The sequence below is a fragment of the Eucyclogobius newberryi genome, unplaced genomic scaffold, assembly GCF_026437365.1.
Source record: "Eucyclogobius newberryi isolate DKJ021-1_F unplaced genomic scaffold, fEucNew1.0.hap1 SCAF_22, whole genome shotgun sequence".
In the NCBI taxonomy this organism is placed as follows: Eukaryota; Metazoa; Chordata; class Actinopteri; order Gobiiformes; family Gobiidae; genus Eucyclogobius; species Eucyclogobius newberryi.
This window is the reverse complement of record NW_027315857.1, coordinates 3660925-3682481: the sequence shown is the minus strand read 5'-3', so window position 1 is coordinate 3682481 and position 21557 is coordinate 3660925. Positions and strand designations below refer to the sequence as shown.

Here is a 21557-nt window from a genome sequence, read left to right as displayed (position 1 = left end):
CAGAAGAACTCCAGATGATCAGAAGAACCCCGTCTCCGGGCGTACCTCGCCTTTTATATGTCTACTTACACAAAGACCTCTAAATAATATGTGACAGGCATGAGCTCATCCATATACCAACGGTTTAGCCAATAAGAGAACAAGATGTAAAGAATATCCATGTTTAGGTAGAATGAGGGGAGAAGTTACAGAAATGAGGTCATACGAAAACACACATGTTCAAACATATATTTCCTTCCTCGGCTTATCGCTTCGCCTGTTGCTCGTCCTAGTCATAAATTAACACAGGCGCCGCTGTCACACTACAGACTTTTAGGAGTGCACTAAGGTCGGAGGTCAACCAGAGTGGGATGACAGTACAGAAATGTAAAAGCAGATACTTCACTAGCTAAATGTATTAAACACTTGTATATGTCAATAATTCATGGATTACTATGTTTTGAATGGGAGAGGTTTATGGAAAAAGTCCCCTTTGGGTGATATATATATATTATATATTATCTTCTACACTACTCCTACATGTGTGGTGCATATTTTCAACATAAGGTGGTATTTCTTTAAAAGTACACTTATTTATTTATTAGACCCTAGTATGCATGTCAATAAATCATGAATATTATTTTTTGCTTCATTACGTGTCTGTGCTGGACTCACAGACACTGTCACCCTGTAACTACCCTCCTTTGGCCCCTGTGAGAAGACATAACTGCTCAGAGATGAGAGTCAAAACAATTGAACCTCAAATAACAACATTTATGTTCACAAAGGTGAATGATGTTTTTAGAAGTATCGAAATGTAAATGAAGACAAATGCCTTTTGGTTGAGCTTCTCTGACAAAAACCCCGCCTCTGTGTAGAATGGGCTCCAGATTCTCACCAACTACGAGCCCAGGGCCCCCCGCTGCAGACGACTGGAAACTAGCTGAGCAACTCAACACCATCAACCTCCCAGAAAAGCTGCTCGACCAGACGGTGTCTCTTACGCCACCTAAGAAACTGTGCAGGAGAACTGATCCCCATCTTCAAAGAAAATTTAACACCTCCCTGGAGTGATGCAATGTCCCAGCCAACTTCAAATCGTCCATCATTGTCCCTGTCCTAAAGAAGCCAAGGATCACTCGACTTTAATGACTACAGGCCTGTGGCAATGACCTCTGTAGTCATGAAGTTATACTGTCTTACCCCACCTCAAGTCCTTCACCTCCCCCTGCTGGACCCCTTGCAATTCGCCTACAGAGCCAAAAGGTCTGTGGATGACCCCATCAACCTGGCACTCCACTTCATCTTGCAGCATCTGGACTCCCAGTAGCCTACGCCAGGATCTTGTTTGTGGACTTCAGCTCTGCATTTAACGCCATCCTACGCGCTCTACTCCAGGACAAGCTCTTCCAGCTCAACGTACCTGATCTCTGACTTCCTGACACTCAGACTATCTGCATAGGAACTCCAAAGGGCTGTGTACTTTCTCCTCTGCTCTTCTCCCTGTACTGTACACAAACTGCTGCACCTCTAGCCACGTCTCCATAATAAAACTGATCAAGTTTACGGACGACACCACCATTATCAGGCTTATCTCGGACGGGGATGAGTCTGTCTACAGAGGGAGGTGGACGGGCTGGTGTCCTGGTGCAGCGGCAACAACCTGGAGCTCAACGCCCAGAAGAGAATGGAGATGATTGTAGACTTCAGGAAAGTCACAGCCCCCCCTCACTATGGCAGACTCTCCCATCACCACCGTAGACTCCTTCCACTTCCTCAGCACCACCATCACCCAGGACCTCAAGTGGTAGCTCCCTATCAGCTCCCTCATCAAGAAGGCCCAGCAGAGGATGTACTTCCTGAGGAAAGCCAAGCTGCCAGGACAGATGATGATGCAGTTCTACACGGCCCTCATTGAGTCCATCCTCACCTCCTCCATCACCGCGTGGTACGCTCGAGCCACAGCCTGGGACAAACAGAGAATACAGCGCTTTGTGCGCTCTGCTGAAAAGGTGATCGGCTGTACCTGTACGTCTCCAGGACTCTGGGACGATCAAGTTGGATTGTAGCCGACCCTTCTCACCCTGGACATGGACTATTTGAGCCACTCCTAGTCATATCCTAAACCTAAAGAGACTATGTCGGAAAACTGAGCGTCTGTGGAAAACCTCCAGTCTTGAGGTCCATAGGTTACACCTCAGAGATCTTGTATCATCTTACAATGAAATGATGGAAAGTTCCAGATCTGATTACTTCCGCCAGCTAATAACATCCAACAAGAAAAACCCCAAAGTGACACTATAAATTCTATTGTTTGTCCTTCAGCTGCAGTGACTCCTGTTTCCTGCAAAGCTGACAGCAATGAATTCCTCAGGTTCTTTATCGATAAGATCAAGATGATCAAAGACCAAATCCCACTCCCATTGTCTGATAAACCTGTTTCTGTGGAGCCTGTTTCCCAAAACTGGTCTTCTTTTAAGCCTGTCACTCTAGAAGACATCTCAGCTCTGGTGACCAAGATGAAACCCTCCTCTTGTACATCAGATGCCCTTCCCTGCAGGCTCTTCCTCAAAGTGTTTGATGTTATTGGCCCCTGGGTTACCAAAATGGTAAATCTCTTTCTACTGGTGTGTTTCCTGGTCCATTTAAACATGTCATAGTTGAGCCTTTACTGAAAAAAACAAACTTGGACCCGACAGACCCCAAAAGTTTCAGACCCATATCAAAGCTCCCGTTCATGTCCAAGATCCTAGAGAAGGTGGTCTCTGAACAATTGTCCGATTTCCTTGATCAGTCAAACATTCACGACTCTTTTCAATCTGGTTTCCGCAAACATCATTCTACGGAAACCGCATTGTTGAAAGTGTCCAGTGACATTATGATGTCTGCTGATTCTGGAAAATGCACTGTTTTAGTTCTGTTGGATCTGTCTGCTGCCTTTGACACTGTCGACCATCATATCCTGTTGAACAGACTGAGGGACCTGATTGGACTATTGGGGTCAGTTCTTCATTGGTTTTCCTCATATTTATCCGGTCGGAGCTTTAGTGTTGTTGCAAACCAAATAATGTCCGACTCAGCTGATCTGTTGTGTGGAGTTCCTCAGGGCTCCGTCTTGGGTCCCGTCTTATTTCTGCTTTATATAATTCCCCTGGGAATGATCATTTAAGAGTTTAGTGATGTGTCCTATCACCTGTTCGCTGACGATATTCAGCTCTATTGCTCTTTTAAACCTTCTGAGATCCAGAAGCTGAACTCCTTGGTCAGTTGTTTAGTGCAAATAAAACAATGGCTGAGTCAAAACTCCTTGCAGCTAAATGCTAACAAAACAGAAACTCTGATTATTGCCCCTGATGATGCCATTCCAGGGATAAACCAGTACTTGGGTGTTTTAGGCCAGACTGCTAAACCAAGTCTTAGAAACTTGGGTGTTGTCTTTGACAAAGACATGTCTTTAGAGCACCACTCCAAGCTGTTGACGAGGAACTGTTTCTTTCAGTTGAGGAAAATCTCTAAGCTCAGGAAAATGGTGTCTCAAAATGACCTGGAAGTTATAATTCATGCATTTGTGTCTTCACGTTTAGACTATTGTAATAGCTTGTTTTCCTGTCTTAACAAGAAGGAACTCTCTCGTCTGCAGCTGGTCCAGAACTCTGCAGCGAGGATCCTAACCCGCACAAATAGAAGGGCCCACATTTCACCCATTCTTAAAGCCCTTCACTGGCTGCCGGTCTCCTACCGGATACAGTTTAAAATTCTTGTTTTAACTTTTAGAGCTTTAAATGGTCAGGTCCCATCGTACATCAGCGATCTGATTAAACCGTACGCTCCCTCTCGCTCACTAAGGTCCTTGGACCAGAAACTGTTGTTGGTTCCTCGCACCCGTTTTCGGACCAGAGGAGACAGATCCTTCCAGGCAGTTGCCCCCAGACTCTGGAACAATCTTCCGTTCTCCCTACGGTCACTGGACTCAGTTACTGCTTTTAAGGGTCAGCTTAAAACCTTTTTATTTAGTCAAGCCTTTTAAATGCACTTGTTTTACAGACTGATTTTACTGTATATTGTTGTATATGTATTGTTCACTGTAAGTTTTTTGTGTTTTTATTGTTTTATTCTGTGTTTTGTGAAGCACTTTGTGACCTCTGTCTGTGAAAGGTGCTACATAAATAAAATTTACTTACTTACTTACACTCCCCAGCCACAGGAGGCTACAGTCCATCTGGACCAGAAGCTCCTGCCACAAGAACAGTTTTTAACAGCATTTAAAAGTGGGGATCCTCGAGGGTCCCTAAGATGAAAAAGTGTGACAACTTTTAGGGTAACCAGAGGGTTAAGTAAAACATTTATTTCTTCATGGGTGTTTTCATTTTTCATTGCTCACACGTTTGAGTAATCCTGCATATTTGGTCTGTCTCCTTCTCCAGAGCTCCAAAAGCTGCCTCTAACTGCTCTACATCAGCAAATAAGATTCTATTCATGAAGCTCATTTGTGTTTTTAAAGTCCATTCACCTCTTGTTCTGATCCTCTTAAATTGCCTTAACTGTTCAGCTTATGAACTTTGATGCTCGCTACCATAGTTCTTAATACAAACAGCTTACAGTCCTTGTGTCCTCCATTGGCATTTTGTACACTATAATATTAATATGTCATGGTAACTAAGCCGTAAGGGACTTTTTCACAGACACAGGTATTAATTTAAACGTGCACATTTCTTGTAAAGATCAAAAATGAAAGAAAAACACAAATGCGTGTTTATCTGGGCACATCTTGTGACTGCGGTTTTAGTTTCGATCTCCACTTTGGAATTTCCCCGTCTGCTGTGCCTCACCCATTTCCGACAGGTCAATATAAAAACCCAGGCAACAGCAAGAGTTTTTCACTTCTCCTTCATCATGGGCTCATCCACCTCATCCCCCTCTCTGAAATGCTCCATCTGCTTGGATGTCTTCACCCAGCCCGTGTCCACACCCTGTGGACACAACTTCTGCAAAGGCTGCCTGGATACCTACTGGAGTGGCTCTACAGTGGTCAAATGTCCTTTGTGTCAGCAAGTTTTCTCCAGGAAACCAGAGCTGAGGACCAATGTTATGCTGAGGGACCTACTCACCCCCGGTCCGGTAAGGACATCAGTGACTTTTGTTTTACTATTAACGCACCTTGTGTTTCAATGTGAAAGGCATGTCTAAATGCCTTTTTATTTTATTTTTATTAACCTTTATTTAATCAGGTGAGCACCCATTGAGAATGAGAATGAGTCAGGGGGACCAGTGAAAAAAAATGACAGCACACAAATCATAAAAGCAATTACCGGTACACAATTAAGTGACATTTAAGAGAGTTTAAAGTAATTTCAAGATGCTTATTTGGATTACTTAGATTTTCATACATTTCATCCCCAATCATCAAGGGCAACAACTGGTCCCCCAGCGCCCTAATCTGGCCCTGAGGCTTTTGCTGTGAAAAAAAGACAAACTGACATGTCATAGTGAATCTTTGATAGGATTTAGAAAAAAGGAACGACTAGCCATTTTCTGTAGGTCTCTGGAGTTAAATACCCACCCTCTCTCTTCCTGAGTGGTTCTGGCTCCACAGTGTACCTGCAAATGGAGCATCTGCAGCTTGGCTGTCCGTAATCTCTCCTTAACTGTGGGTGCTCCCTGAGGTTTCTACTTTTTCCTAAAGGATTTTGAGGTTTTTCCTTGTAGAAAAGGAGGGTCCATTTTCAAATTTCCTACGTTTCAACATTGTTTAATCTGTTTCTCTATTGCACTGTGGTCCTTTGAGACAACTGTTGTTGTGATTTTGGGTGTTATAAAAAAACATGTATTTGAATTGAATTGACTAGATAGACAGATATTTGTATTTGTCATAAATAAACTATTATCTAAACTCATTCATCTAGACCTTGCCTCAGGTCTCGCAACAGAGGCAAGAGCCCGGCCCGCCTCGGGACGTCCAGTGTGGGCCATGTGCAGCGGGGGGCCGTAGTATGCGGGCCGTGCGCTCCTGTCTGCACTGTGAGGAGTCCTACTGCTCAGAGCACGTGCGCGACCATCAGAGGGACCCCCAGCTCCTGCTGCACGAGCTGCTGGGGCCCGTCAGCCGCCTGCAGACCAGGTCACCACACACACACACACACACACACACACACACACACACACACATTAGTGTAGTGTATATGGAACTATTACTTTTTATATATATAAACATGATTATTATTATTAGAGTAACTAGAGTGTCAGTATATTGCAGTATATTACTGAAGCAGCAGCAAAGGTATTAGGCCTGAAAGCTACTCAAACAAGTACAATATTCTCCAAAAGTTACTCAAGTAAATGGAATCGAGTTCTACCCACCTCTGTGTACCTTGAGTTTTGTTTTGTTTTGTTTCAGTCTCACATGTTAGAAATCCTTCATGCCACAGCGAGGTTTCACTTGCATGTGAGCGGACTTCCCCTGTCTTCCTGTTTAGTTTTGCTTTCACTCTGTGTCATAACTCGTGCCATAACTCGTGCCATAACTCGTGCCATAACTCGTGCCATAACTCGTGCCATAACTCGTGCCATAACTCGTGTCATAACTCGTGCCATATCTTGTACTGATCAGCAGTGGTGAAAAGTAATAATAATGATGATACAATCATAAATTATATTTATATAATCCTTATCTGGACACTCAAAGACGCTTCACAAGGCATTATTTATTCAACTCCACACTCAACAGTGGTAACCTACTGTTATAGCCAAGCTGCCATGGGGCAGACTGACAAAAGCAAGGCTGCCAATCTGCGCCATCGGCCCCTCCGACCACCACCAACCATTCATTCTCACACCTGATCCATACTATCCATAAGCAGTGGGTGACGTGTCTTACCTAAGGACATGACAACATTTTTCTAGCCGCCCCACTGGTAACTAGGGATGTAACAATATGCAAATCTCCGATATACAAAGGTACAAGATATATTGCAATTTGTTTAAAAGGCAGAAACAGAAATGTAGAAATTATGTTTTCCATTTAAAATGCCTTGACAAGGCTTAGGTACAAATAATAACATTGAAAATACTTTTAAAATGTAGAAGTGCTAATAACAATTATGTCCTCATATAATTTACTCTGAAATTGAGCAAAGGATCATAGTTTCCTCAGTTTGCTTAGTTGTTGCTGAAACAAACGTTTCAATATATTGTAACAGGCCATTATATTATTGTGAGACTTTTGATGATACAATAGTAATTCCGTGGGCTCCGCGCGCCACAGTTTCACGTGTTTTTAATTAAATCTGTAAATTAAACAAATCATTGAGGCAATAAAAATAATAATCTAAGCTTTTTTTAACTCGTTTTACTTGATCAATCATTGCAGGCCTAGTTATAACCATGTAATTGTGCTTCATTACATTTAAATCATAGGACTTTCTGAGTGTAGCATAATTGTCCTAAAGCACCACTGTCTCTGCTCCTCTCGAAACGCAAAAACTCACATGGCAACTCTGCAACGCCTGCTCTGATTGGACCAAGCTCAGAAAATAGGTGGACTGCTGTTTTAAATAACTGAATTCCTCTTTTAACTGTTTAATGAATCAAGTTGTGCATACAAGACTGATCTAGACTGTTCCTCTCTCTCCTCCTGAGTGGTTCTGGCTCCACAGTCTATCTGCAAATTGAAGCGCGTCCGCCTGCCCGTCGTAGGATCTCTCCTTCACTCAGTGCGTTTACATGCAAACAATAAAAAAGTTTTTTGATCAAATTCGGTTTTGAGGTCTTAGACAAGCTCTGTCCTAGTCCAAGTATACACGCAGACGAGAAAGTCGAATTCCTGACAAGAACGTGTCGTCCTCCTAACACTAGGTAGCGATATGCGTCGTTTCAGGGGACTAATACGCCCCCTCATTCCAGTTGACCTTTTGCGTCACATATAATGTCAACAATCTCATGCGACAGACTGACAGGACTGCAGCTTTGTTCATCTCGTATGTAATGTCCTCGTTAGTTTTTGTGCAGATAAACTGCACGCTAACCCTGGTGATCATGGTGATTTTGAGACAAGAACGCCGTATGCTGCTGGAGGGCTACCAAAATAGCATGTCTTCGTTGGTGAGCTTGATGTCGTCGCCACATTCTCGTTCTTGTTGGATGCGGGTTCGGAGCACAGACTGGTGGTAGAGGGTCGTGATGAAGGAGTTTTCCGACACTAAATGGAAAGAGAATTTCCGAATGACACGCAGGTCATTTGATAAACTTTGCGGACTGATGGAAGGTGTTCTGAGCCCCCAGGAAGCCACTCTGCGAGCACCAATTCCACTCAAGATGAGAACCGCCATTGTTCTCTCTAAACTGGCCAGTTGTGCAGAGTATCGTGTCGTTGCAAACCAGTTTGGGGTGCACACCGCAATGGTGAAAAAGTTTGTCTGTCAATCCCACCTGGTCAGAGGAAGCAGCACACCCTGAGCATGACCTACCACAGCCAGGTTGTTAAAAAGGCCCTATTGAAAGAGACTGTCATGCTGGCCCTTTAAGGGGCGGAGCCTAGACTACCGAAACCGAAAGGAGCAAGCTGCGTGAGGAGACAGAGAGAGAGGAAAAGAGTTTGGAGACGGAGTTTGCCATCGCGGTTTATCAGAGTTTATAGTTGAATGTAGTAGTTTGTTTGCATCCCAAGTTCAGTATTGTGTGCGTGACAGAAGTAAGTAAAGTTGCAATGCATGTGTGTATTAAGTTTAGTGTTTTAGTAGTAGAAAAAGCTTCAGCTGTAGTCATCTGGACTCAGTTTGAAAAAATAGACGTTTCGACTCTCATCCAAGAGTCATTGTCAATAACAGAATTTAGGTCGAGAACTCCGATATTAATACTTTTCTGTGGTAAGACCCGCCCATTGGGAGGAGCCTTCCTGAAGTAGAAAGAGTTGTTTGTTTCAACAGAAACTCCCCCTTGTATCTACCGAGCTAGCCTATTCAGAATCTTAATGGGCTATTAGAAACCTCTTTGTCTTTGTGAGACCCTGGCTCAACCAACCTGAGTACCTGATTAGCATCTGAATGTCCTTTACCTTTCCAGGGGTTCAGAATCCCATTATAAATAACAGGAAGATGAAACCTAAGCCCTCCATTTCTGTTTAAAGAAGGTCTTTCTTTTTTAACAAAAATAGCTTCCTTGACTCCTCTTTCAAACCATCTTTTCTCCCTGCTTAAAACCTTCACCTCACCGTCTTCAAACGAGTGATTAGAGGCTTCAAGATGGAGATGCACGGCGCTCTGAGGTCCTGAACTAGTATTTCTTCTGTGCTGATAAAGCCTCTTGTGTAGAGGCTGTTTCGTCTCACCTATGTAACGTTCTTTACAACTTTCTTCACTGCATTGGATCGAATAAACTACATTGCTCTGTTTTTGAGTCGGCAACTTGTCCTTTGGGTGAACCAGTTTTTGTCTTAAAGTGTTGCCTGGTTTAAAATAAACAGGGACTTCGTGTTGTCTAAAAATTCTCTGCAGTTTTTCCGACAGGCCAGACACATAAGGGATAGAAACACCCTTCCTTCTCTGTTCAGTTTCCCTTTTGTCCTGCTTCTTGGTTCTCTTCACTCTGTTGAGAGCCCAAGCGGGGTAACCACAGGCTGAGAGGGCATTTCGGACATGTTTTTCCTCTTTCTTCTTGCCCTCTGAGCTGGTGGGCACACCTTGAGCTCTGTGTTGTAAGGTTCTGATCACTCCCAGCTTGTGCTGTAGTGGGTGGTTGGAACCAAAGAGCAGATACTGGTCCGTGTGTGTAGGTTTCCTATATACTTCTATTTGGAGTTTCCCGTCCTCTCCTCTGATCGTGGAACAATCAAGAAAGGCCAAGCGATTCTCCTTAGCGTCTTCTCTTGTAAACCTAATATGTGGGTCCACCGCATTGATGTGATCAGAGAAGGTTTCCAGCTCTTGTTTCTTGATTGTTACAAAAGTATCATCGACATAGCGGAGCCACAGTTTTGGGGCTATGCCTGAGAATGAGGACAGTGCCTTCTTCTCAAAGTGCTCCATGTACAGGTTGGCCACTATGGGAGAGACGGGCGAGCCCATGGCACAGCCATGAATCTGTCTGTAAAATTGTCCCCGGAATTGAAAGTAAGTGGTGTTCAGACAGATGTCCAACAGTTTACATATGTGTTCAGGTGTCAGTTTGGTCCTTTCCTGTAGGGTGGTGTCTTCCTGCAGTCTGATCCTCACTGCTGCTACTGCATCAGCGGTCGGGATGCAGGTGAACAGGGACACAACATCATATGAAACCATGAGGTCATCTGGGTCCAGTTGGAGATGTTTCACTTTATCCACAAAGTTGTGCGTGTTTTCCACATGATGTTCCGAATTCCCCACAAGCGGAGCCAATATAGTTGTTAAATGCTTGGCCACATTGTAGGTGATGGAATCTGTGCTGCACACTATGGGTCTGAGTGGAACCTCCTTTTTGTGTATTTTTGGAAGGCCATAAATGCAAGGCATGGCTTCACCAGGATACAGTCTGTAATACAGAGGCCGGTCTATCGCTTCCTCTTTTTCCAGCCTTTGTAAACAGTCTATCACTTTCTTCTTGTAGCCACTGGTCGGATCTCTTTTCAAGCGCTCGTATGTGGTCGTGTCCTCGAGGAGGGTGTGGACTTTGGCTTCGTAATCAGCTGCGTTGAGAATCACAGTGCAACGTCCCTTGTCTGCTGGGAGGATGTTTAGTGTTTTAGAGTTGTTTGCTGCTTAATTGATGCATGCCTCCATCACGTGTACATCTTAAAGTGACGCTAATGTTGGTGCACTGTTTATATGTGTAAATGTGCTACTGTTACAGCGTAATCCTTTTATAGTAGTAATAGCAGTGTTTGTGGATTTATATATTATATATATTAATATTTCATTGGTCTGTTTGTTTAGGACCACACACATACCACCTGTGCAATCAAACTGTAAAGAATAATTGAAGATATCAATAAACCACCCTCAAGTAAAGAGCGACTCTTCATTTGAGCTCTAACCGGGCTCACCACAGTGATTCGTCAGCCCACACCAGCACAATAATTTAAAACCCATCTTTTACAGGTCTTCGTAGGTACAACACAGATGAATGTTCTGGTGGTGGTCAGGAAACAAGACGTGTTCTAACAGAGTATTTAGCCATTCTATGCATATTTGCGTGTCTGATTTTGAGGGCAGCTCTATCTATTTTGTACAGTCATTTACTGTAATAAAAATAACAAAACCAATCATTGCTTTGGTATGTATTATATATAAAATACAACTTACGAAAATGTAAACATGCACACATGAAAATAGAAATGTATGTAGAAACTATGTAGCGAATACAAAATGTAAAAAAAAAAAAAGAACTATATTATGATCTGCTCAGCACACAAGTGTTCACATGTGGTGATAGGTAGGGGTAAAGTTGTCTTGTCCTTGTCCGATTTAGTAAACGAGTGATCTATATGCTCAAACCCAAAATGTGCTGCATGGCTGCTGTTGTTTTTCATGCTGCTGCTTTTGTGATTCTTCTCTTGTGACTGAATACGGTTGTTTTCTTCCTTATAAAGGACCGGCTTCCTTGTCTGGTTTTGTTCCGGGGTCATACGTCAGCGGGGGCCGTGGAGCATGCACACAAGCCTTGTCTAGTTCCAGTGCGATTAAGGCGTATACATGCCACGAGGAAACGGAACACAATCGCATTATCTGGGTTACTCAACCGGAGATTGATAAGGTGTTTACATGCACACGAAGATGTCTGATTGCATCGCAATAAAGCAATGATTCGTTTTTTTCGTTTGCATGTAAACTACTCTAAGTCTGACTGAACAAAAGTTATAAATCTTGGAACATACACAAAAAAGGTTTTTCTTTAGGCTGAGCAAAATAATATGTTTGCCGTAACCCGACCAACCCAGTGTGAAACTAGCCGACTGAAATTTTTTTATCAGCATTTTGTTGAATAAACGTATAATTCTTTTATTTTTCAATTATTTCGCCGACTCACCGAACGGTCTTCCCTAAACTACCGTGTTGAATATTTCTTATCACGCTTGTTATCCTGTCTTTCATCATTACAGCAATGATAACGCACTGCGCAACGCACTGCGCAACGCATGTGTGTCTGCATAGTCAGTACCCCACATCTGTAACAATACAAACCGCAAGTTGATGACGACAAATTGCCTTAAACAAGATGGTCTACCTGTTGTTGTTGTTGTTGTTGTTGTTTTATGGCGGTTGGCATCCGAGTGTTGCATTACCGCCAGACTTTATTCCTCAGACGTTTCGTAGTCCTCAGACTCTGTCGTAGTCCGTAAAAGTACTCCTCCCATTGCGGCTTTATTCCAGGGAGACTCCTCTTCACCTTCCTCGCCCCCCCCGACGTTCGGTGCTTTGGAAATACAAAGCCCATGAGATCATGGGACGTCTTTGTTGTTTTACAAAGCCCATGAGGTCATGGGACGTCTTTGTCGTTTTATCCTTTAGAAGTCCTTCTTCCATCACTTTGGCGTTTCTAGGCCCATGAAGTCCAAGCGCGTTAGAACATCCTCTTGCTCCTCATCCTCGGCTCAGTCTCCAACACCCCCCACCTCTATAAACGTTTACCCAGCCCTGTGCTACATAAGTAAGCAACCACAGCCTGACACAAACCCTGTGACTGGATCGCCAGAACGTTCCGCAGATTGAACTCCCGCCCATTATTCCGAAACCACAAGGCCAACCCGGCCCTTTCCCTATCATAAGCCTCACAGCAAATCAGCACATGCTCGACAGTCTCTGGCACCCGACAGTGACCACACAGACCGGTCGGATGTTTGCCTATCCTACTCAGTGACCAATTGAGTCCAGTATGGCCAATCCTCATGCGGGCGAAGGCCCTTTCCTCCCACGCGTTCCTGCCCATAGACCCGCAAGGACCCACACTACCCTGTATGTGATAGAGATGCCGTCCAGTAACAAAGTGGCTCCAAAATTCCTGCCAAAGGCCGACCACATGACTCTTGATAACGGGCTTGATTTCAGACTTGCCCAACTCAACCGCCACATCAATTGATGGCCGCCGAAGGGAACGTTTAGCCAGTGCATCAGCCATTTCGTTACCATCCACCCCCACATGCGCAGGGACCCAAATGAAGGAAACCCTCACATCCTTCCTGGACAGGGAGAGCATCAGACAGAAGATGCCATTCAACACATCCTGTCTGCAATCCGATTTCCCAGATTTAATGCTTTGCAATGCAGAAAGGCTGTCAGAGGCCACCACAATGCCGCAACACTGCAAAGCAGATTCCGCCCATTCCAATGCCAACCGTATCGCTATAAGTTCCGACGTGAAAACAGAAAGGCGATCTGTCAACCTCTTCTTGACCGCTAGCCCCAGGTCAGGCACAAAATAAGCGGCGACAGTACGCCCACTCTCAGGATCCCTAGACCCGTCGGTATAAATAAACACATCACCTGAGTGCTTATCGATGAGCGCTTGAACGGCAAACTGCGGTGCCCTCGCAGCGACTCCTCTAAGCTTGCCATGCAAGCTAACATCAACAGGAGCCGGGACAAACTTCCACGGAGCTATAGCAGACAAAGCCACCGACGGGCTCACACGCAGATCACCAACCCCCGCAAGCCGCGCCTTCGCATTTCCTACCTGGCTGAAAACCATACCGCCAGCCTCACTCTGCCCCCCATCAACCCTGAGAAAGTCCCTCACCGGGTGAGAGCTCGTATGACCTTGCACATTCACCCAGTAAGCCAACAGAAGTTCTAGCCTCCGGAGCCGTAACGGCAATTCCCCCAACTCAACCTGCAGCGCCGAGACAGGGGAGGTCCTAAAAGCCCTACAGCAGATGCGCAAGGCCTGGGCTTGCTCCACATCAAGCTTCTTTAAGTTAGTCTCAGCCGCAGACATGTAGGCTATACAGCCATAATCAATAGCCGCCCTCATGACGGCCCGATAAATACCCAGGAGCGACCTTCTGCTGGCCCCCCAGTCCTGGCCGGATAGACAACGAAGCAAGTTATTCACCCTTTTGCATTTACCACTGACCTCATCAATGTGCCGACGCCAACTAAGCCTCTCGTCAAAGGTGACCCCCAAGAACCTCACCTCCCTGACCTGTTCGAGCACCTGCCCATGCAGTCGAAGGGAGACGTCCCTATGCCCATTGAAGAAACAGATCACTTGAGACTTCCGTACGGACAGTTTAAACCCCCACTTCAGGGTCCACTGCTCCACCTGCTGTATTGCCCTTTGCAGTTTCGCCTCGTAAAACCGGAGATTCCTCCCTCTCACCCATAGAGCGCCATCGTCAGCATAAAGGCTCCTCCCAACAGACCCATCCACGTCGTCAAAGATGTCCTTAATCATAACATTGAACAAGATAGGGCTACACACACTCCCCTGCGGGATCCCATTCTCCACCCCATAGACCCCAGAGTAAGCAGCGCCCACTCTGGTTTGGATACGCCGGCCAGACAGAAAGCTCCGGACCCAGTTAAACAGTTTACCCTTCACACCACACTTCCGCAGCTTAATGAGGAGCCCATCCTTCCAAACCATATCGTACGCCTTCTCCACATCAAAGAGCACCGCAATAACCTTTTCTTTCTGAGCCCTGGCCAGCTGGATATCAGATTCCAAACACAACACGGAATCCATGGTGTTCCTGCCCCTACGGAAACCACTCTGGTGCGCGGGAAGCAAACCCTGACTCTCCAAGAAGTAATCCAACCGCTCGGTAACCGTGCGCTCCATCGTTTTCCCGAGCTGCGACGTCAAGGCAATCGGCCTATAACTTGAAGGGTCAGACGCTGGCCTACCCGGCTTCAGAACCGGCACCACCGTAGACTGTTTCCACGCAGATGGAACACAACCTGAATCCCAAACACGGTTGAAAAGACCCAGGACTAGCCCAAGCGTGTCATCAGTCAAATGAGAGAGCATGTCATAGCACACCTCATCTTTACCCGGGGCTGTCTGTTTCGCCTTAGAAAGTGCTCTCCTTAGCTCAAACAAACTAAACGGAAGGCCAAGGTCATCTTGAGTCGAAGGCTGGTGCCCAATCAGCTCAGAATTCTGGGCCAAAGTACTCTCCCTGTAGTGCCTTTCCGCAGGTGAGAGATTGTCAGAGCTGTGCACCGACACAAAGGTGCTGGCCAACAGTTCAGCTTTGTCAACGTCGCTGACTGCTTCAACACCATTCAGTATTAGGACCGGGGTCCCATGACGGCGCTCAACCCCATGCATCCGCTTAATCATCCCCCAAACATCCCCGAGACGCGTTTCTCTCCCAATTTTGGAACAATACCGCCTCCAATAGGCACTCTTGGCCGTTCTCACAGTTTTCCGCACAACAGCGCGGGCCCTCTTGTAGTCAATGAGGGCACCCTCAGTGTGGGCAACCCTTAGCCGGCGAAACGCCGCATTTCTCGCCCTAACAGCATGACCACATGCTTCAGTCCACCACGGCACCCGCTTCCTATGTCCACTACCACCACTCTTAGGAATCGTGCCTACCGCTGACTGCGTGATGAGCGAGACAATTGCACTATTGAGATCATCCACCTGAGTCAATCCTCCTTCCTGCAGAACCCTAGAACCATCATCAGCTTTCCTCAGGAAAGCCCCCCAGTTCGCCCTTGCCAACTGCCACCTCTGGATCCTCGTCCCCCTGACCACACAGCTCCCAAAGCCAATCACGGTGCGGACTAGATAGTGATCGCTACCAAAAGAAAGATTACCAAGAACCTCCCAACTACAAACACCAGCTAACTCCTTGGACACAAGTGTAAGATCTATTGCAATTTCCGCACCGGTCCCCATATCATAGCGGGTCCCACCCCCATCATTCAGACAAACCAACTCCCTTTGATTGATAACACCCTCTACCACCTGCCCATACCTATCGGTACCACTACCGCCCCACAAAGCGCTATGCGCATTAAAATCCCCACACCACACGGCCTTTCCCCGAACATCCTTACCGATACTATGTAAGGACTCTAACGTTAACTCACCACACGGATTATAAAGGTTAACCACAGTAACAGCTTCACCACCCAGCCAGACCCTCACCGCCAGGGCCTCCGGCGCTTTACTCACACTGACAACAACGTAATTTAGGTCATCTCGGACAAACACAGCCACACCTCCCCCTCTACCCTGCTCCCTATCATTCCTAACACACACATACCCTTGTATCCCAAAACCTCACCTAGGTCGTAACCAAGTCTCCTGCACGCACATAACGTGAGGCTTGTTCAACAAGGTAGAGACAAAATGCTTAAATTCCTGGCCATTAGCACGAAGACTACGCGCATTCCATTGCAAGACAACCACCGCCATTATGAGCCCCCGGAACCTGACGGCGCATCGGGAGCCCCCCCACTCCCACTGCCAGAATGGGGCAGGGCGCCCTGCCGCAGCGCATCCTCTATCTCCGTCCACTCGGGGCCCCCAGCTCCAAAGTACTTCCCTGCAGCCTTAGCGATGATCTTAGTCTTTTCGGATCTCTTCTTGGTTTGCCCAGTACAGTTAATCACTTCCACTATAAAGAGGAAGAAATCTTTCCTCTTCACAACCAGTACATCCTCCGCACCCACAGGGCCTCTGCCCGTGGAAGCCACACTCACAGGCATCCCAGTGGGGACCTCCCCCTGGCCGCGGGCAACGCTGCCCCCTCCCCTGTCGCCTAGGACACCAGCAGCACTGGCAGCCCCCACTGCATCCACCGTCACCTGACTACCAGACACCTTCTTGACCGCATCCACGTAGGATATGCCTTGAGAGGCTCTAACTTTTTGCACCTCAGCAGCCCTCTTGCTGAACACGCATCCCCCGTAGGCATAGCTATGCTCTCCCCCACAGTTACAGCACTTGAGTTTTGCTCCGTCGTCACACTTCCCATACTCGTGGTCTCCTGCACATTTACCACACTTCTGCTTCCCTCTACAGACCGCTGCAATATGCCAAAAGCGCTGGCACTTGAAGCAACGCAGGGGCGGCAGAACATATGGGCGTACGCCATAGCGCATGTACCCAACGCACACCACACGAGGCAGGATCCCACCTTCAAATCTAATCATTATCGACAGGCTGTCACACCTTACCCCATCCCGGGTCATCTTCAACCGCCTAGCATCCACCACCTTAGCTCCAGTCAAATTCTCCTTTATGTCATCCACAGATGTCGTCGTAGGGACGCCTACTATAACTCCCCTGACCGTGCCTCTTACAGCATCAGACACAAGAATGTCCTTCCCCCCCAGACACTTAGCTTCAATCGCCTTCCTTTGCTGAGCCACGTCCTTGCACACGACCAGCAGCGAGCCATCCCTAAGGACACTCGCATGCTTGACCACTCCCACAGCTACAGTCAGGCTCCTTGTCAACGCCATCGGATCCCACCCCTTAAAGGACGTATTATCCTGCGCGAGCTTTATGAACACCTTACACTCTGAACTCACATCCCCGACATCTGCAACCCCCCCGCCCTGCTCCTCACTGAGAGAGCCCTCCATAGACGAGCAAGAAGACGCCCTACGCTGCACAGGATCAGTGGCTCCAGGGGAGTCCTCCCCGCTGTTCATATCGTCACCGACCAGGTCACGCTTCCTCTTCTTCTTCCCCGTCATACGGACCGAGGCGTTCCTCTATGTTGCCGTAATATCCAAACTGTTGTCGTTGTTGTTTTTTATGGCAGTTGGCATCCAAGTGCACGAGGTATTGTTGTCTTCTAATGTGCTGACGCCAACTCAAAGCCGGTATGTAGACCCCAGAGTAAGCAGCGCCCACTCTGGTTTGGATACGCCGGCCAGACAGAAAGCTCCGGACCCAGATGGTCTACCTCTGTCGGCGCCACTGTAGTGTCCATAGGACATGCCAGGCTCTGTCAGGGTGTTTTACGCAATGCATTCTGGTATTGACACACGCCCAGTAGCGTCATCACAACAAACATGGCGGCGCCCGTGTCCCCCGCATGTTCCCCCCGCTCGCCTTCGCTAGCAAAATAATGAATAGCGGCGTACAAAAGGTCGATTGAAATGTCTTAAAATCGTTAGATTTAGTCTCATGATCGGGTTGATAGAGACGTTTTCCGTCATTGACTGTTGAAGCCTGACCCCTGGTGGTCACTCCGACTAAAAAATGGCAAAATTTGGATCTTTTTTTTTGCCTTCAAAGTAAAAAAAAAATATGAATTTGCCTACCGACCGAGCCACTTGAAAAAATGTTGACTCGGGTTACAGCAAACAGACAATTTATTTGGGGTAGCCTTATCCTCACCTAAGTTTTTTGTTAAAAATGAGGGTGTTTGTAGCTGCTGTTTGTATGTGAGGCCTGCAATTACAAAAAATAGTTGGCTACTTAAGTTTCAAATGTGAGATCATTATCTGTAGAAACAAGTATTTTACCACACTTTTTGCAATACTTTATCCAGGTGTTGGATAAAAGGACCATTCCCTTGTCCAAATCTATCCAAACCTATCCAAATTAGACACATTTAGAAAACGCTTGATAACTTTTGACTTCTTCAACCTACATACATCAATCAGGGCTCTATTGAAAGCTTACAACCTGGGAAATCCATTTCTTTACACAGAGACACTATATTGTGTTATTAAAATTAATATTCCATAAATAAATAAAAAAATTCACAATAAAAACAGACAAAACAAGTGTTATGTGAGCACGTTTTGCGCACAGAACTATCTCTTTATGACGCACGGCTCTAAAGTGGAACTTTTTGGACAAACCCTATACAGATTACGCATCCCTGTGCTCCTGAGGACTACGACAAAGTCTGAGGAATAAAGTCTGGCGGTAATGCAACACTTGGATGCCAACCGCCATAAAACAACAACAACAACAACAACAACAACATCCCTGTGCTCGTCCACCCATTGGCTGTTTGTCTGTTGCGTCAAACACAGTTTGTAATCTAACTGGTTGGTTTAGCAAGGGTGGGACTTGTGCATCTCTATGTGACACTTCATTGGCTTTACTGGGCCGTAGAACTGCCAAAAACCCTCCTGATTGGCTAATCTTGGTGTCAATCAAAAGCTAACACTTCCTGTTAGCCTCTGTACCAAGGATATTGTGGTGAAAATTATTTTCTATTCTATTCTGTTCTTTGATATGGGCAAAAGAAAAAGAAAAATGGAGTTGACAAACCTCCTCCTTGAGCCGACACCTTAACGTGGTGGAGGGGTTTGAGTGCCCGAATGATCCCGGGAGCTATGTTGTCGGGGGCTTCATGCCCCTGGTAGGGTCTCCCAAGGCAAACAGGTCCTAGGTGACGGGTCAGACAAAGATCGGTTCAGAAGCCTCTTATGACGACGACACAATCAAGGCAGTTCACGTCGCCCGGATCGGCGTCACCGGGGCCCCATCCTGGAGCCAGGCCTGGGATGGGTGCTCCATGGCGAGCGCCTGGTGGCCGGGTCTTACCCCACGGGGCCCGGCCGGGCACAGCCCGAAAGAGCGACGTGGGGCCGCCCTCCCGTGGGCCCACCACCCGCAGGAGGATCCATAGGGGGCCGGTGCAGAGAGATCTGGGCGGCAGTCGACGGCAGGGGCCTCGGCGACCAGATCTCCGGACACAGAGACTAACTCTGGGGACATGGAATGTCACCTCGCTGGGGGGGAAAGAGCCTGAGCTTGTGCGGGAGGTTGAGCGATACCGACTAGATATAGTCGGCCTCACCTCCACGCACAGTTTGGGCTCTGGAACCCATCTCCTCGAGAGGGGCTGGACGCTCCACTTCTCTGGTGTTGCCCGCGGGGAGAGGCGGCGGGCTGGTGTGGGCTTGCTGATAGCCCCTCAGCTCAGCCGCCACGTGTTGGAGTTTACCCCGGTGAACGAGAGGGTCGCGTCCCTCCGCCTTCGGGTGGGGGACAGGTCTCTCACTGTTGTGGCGGCCTACGGGCCGAACAGCAGTGCAGAGTACCCGGCCTTCTTGGAGTCCTTGGGAGGGGTACTGGACAGTGCACCGACCGGGGACTCCGTTGTTCTACTGGGGGACTTCAACGCCCACGTGGGCAATGACAGTGACACCTGGAGAGGGGTGATCGGGAAGAACGGCTTCCCCGATCTGAACCCGAGCGGTGTTCAGTTATTGGACTTCTGTGCTAGCCACGGATTGTCCATAACGAACACCATGTTCAAGCACAAGGGTGTCCATCAGTGCACGTGGCACCAGGACACCCTAGGCCGGAGGTCAATGATCGACTTAGTTGTCGTGTCATCAGACCTCCGGCCGCGTGTCTTGGACACTCGGGTGAAGAGAGGGGCAGAGTTGTCAACCGATCACCACCTGGTGGTGAGTTGGATCCGCTGGCGGAGGAGGAAGCCGGACAGACTTGGCAGACCCAAGCGCATTGTGAGGGTCTGTTGGGAACGTCTAGTGGAGCCCTCTGTCAGTAGGGTATTCAACTCGCACCTCCGGGAGAGCTTCTCCCATGTCCCGGGGGAGGCTGGGGACATTGAGTCCGAGTGGACCATGTTCTCCGCCTCCATTGTTGATGCGGCTGCTCGGAGCTGTGGTCGCAAGGTCTCCGGTGCCTGTCGTGGCGGCAACCCCCGAACCCGGTGGTGGACACCGGAAGTAAGGGATGCCGTCAGACTAAAGAAGGAGGCCTATCAGGCCACTCTGGCTTGTAGGTCTCCGGAGGTCATCGACGGGTATCGGCAGGCCAAGCGAGCCGCGGCTCGTGCTGTCGCAGAGGCAAAAACCCGGGCCTGGGAGGAGTTCGGGGAGGCCATGGAGGAGGACTATCGGTCGGCACCAAAGAAATTCTGGCAAACCGTCCGGCGCCTCAGGAAGGGGAAGCAGTGTCTCACAAACACCGTTTACGGTGCGGGTGGAGGCCTGCTGACCTCGACTGGGGATGTCGTCGGACGGTGGAAGGAATACTTTGAGGATCTCCTTAATCCCTCAGTCACGTCTTCTGAAGAGGAAGTAGAGACCGGGGACTCGGAGGCTGGCTCATCCATCACCCAAGCTGAAGTCACTGAGGTTGTCCGCAAACTCCTCGGTGGCAGGGCTCCGGGGGTGGATGAGATCCGCCCTGAGTACCTAAAGTATCTGGATGTTGTAGGACTGTCTTGGTTGACACGTCTCTGCAACATCGCGTGGCGTTCGGGGACCGTGCCTCTGGACTGGCAGACCGGGGTGGTGGTCCCTCTGTTCAAGAAGGGGGACCGGAGGGTGTGTTCCAACTACAGAGGGATCACACTCCTCAGCCTCCCGGGTAAGGTCTATTCCAAGGTACTGGAGAGGAGAATCCGACCGATAGTCGAACCTCGGATTCAGGAGGAGCAGAGTGGTTTTCGTCCCGGTCGTGGAACACTGGACCAGCTCTATACCCTCCATCGGGTGCTCGAGGGTTCATGGGAGTTTGCCCAACCAGTCCACATGTGCTTTGTGGATCTGGAGAAGGCTTTTGACCGTGTCCCTCGGGGTGTCCTTTGGGGGGTGCTCCGGGAGTACGGGGTCCGGGGCCCTTTGCTCAGGGCTGTCCGGTCCCTGTATGACCGGAGCAGGAGCTGTGTTCGCATTGCCGGCAGTAAGTCAGACCTGTTCCCAGTGCAT

General features: G+C 47.8%; 1 protein-coding gene across 1 annotated transcript in view; it reads left to right on the top strand.

Moving 5' to 3' along the window:
- The first annotated feature begins 858 nt into the window (after positions 1–858).
- LOC140372131 (E3 ubiquitin-protein ligase TRIM39-like) overlaps positions 859–21557 on the top strand; it is a 38050-nt gene continuing 17351 nt past the window's right edge. Inside the window, exons 1-4 of the mRNA XM_072459416.1 lie at positions 859–1000; positions 1292–1398; positions 4822–5097; positions 5883–6097. Coding sequence (XP_072315517.1) covers positions 859–1000; positions 1292–1398; positions 4822–5097; positions 5883–6097 — 740 coding nt within the window. The remainder of the gene's footprint in view (positions 1001–1291; positions 1399–4821; positions 5098–5882; positions 6098–21557) is intronic.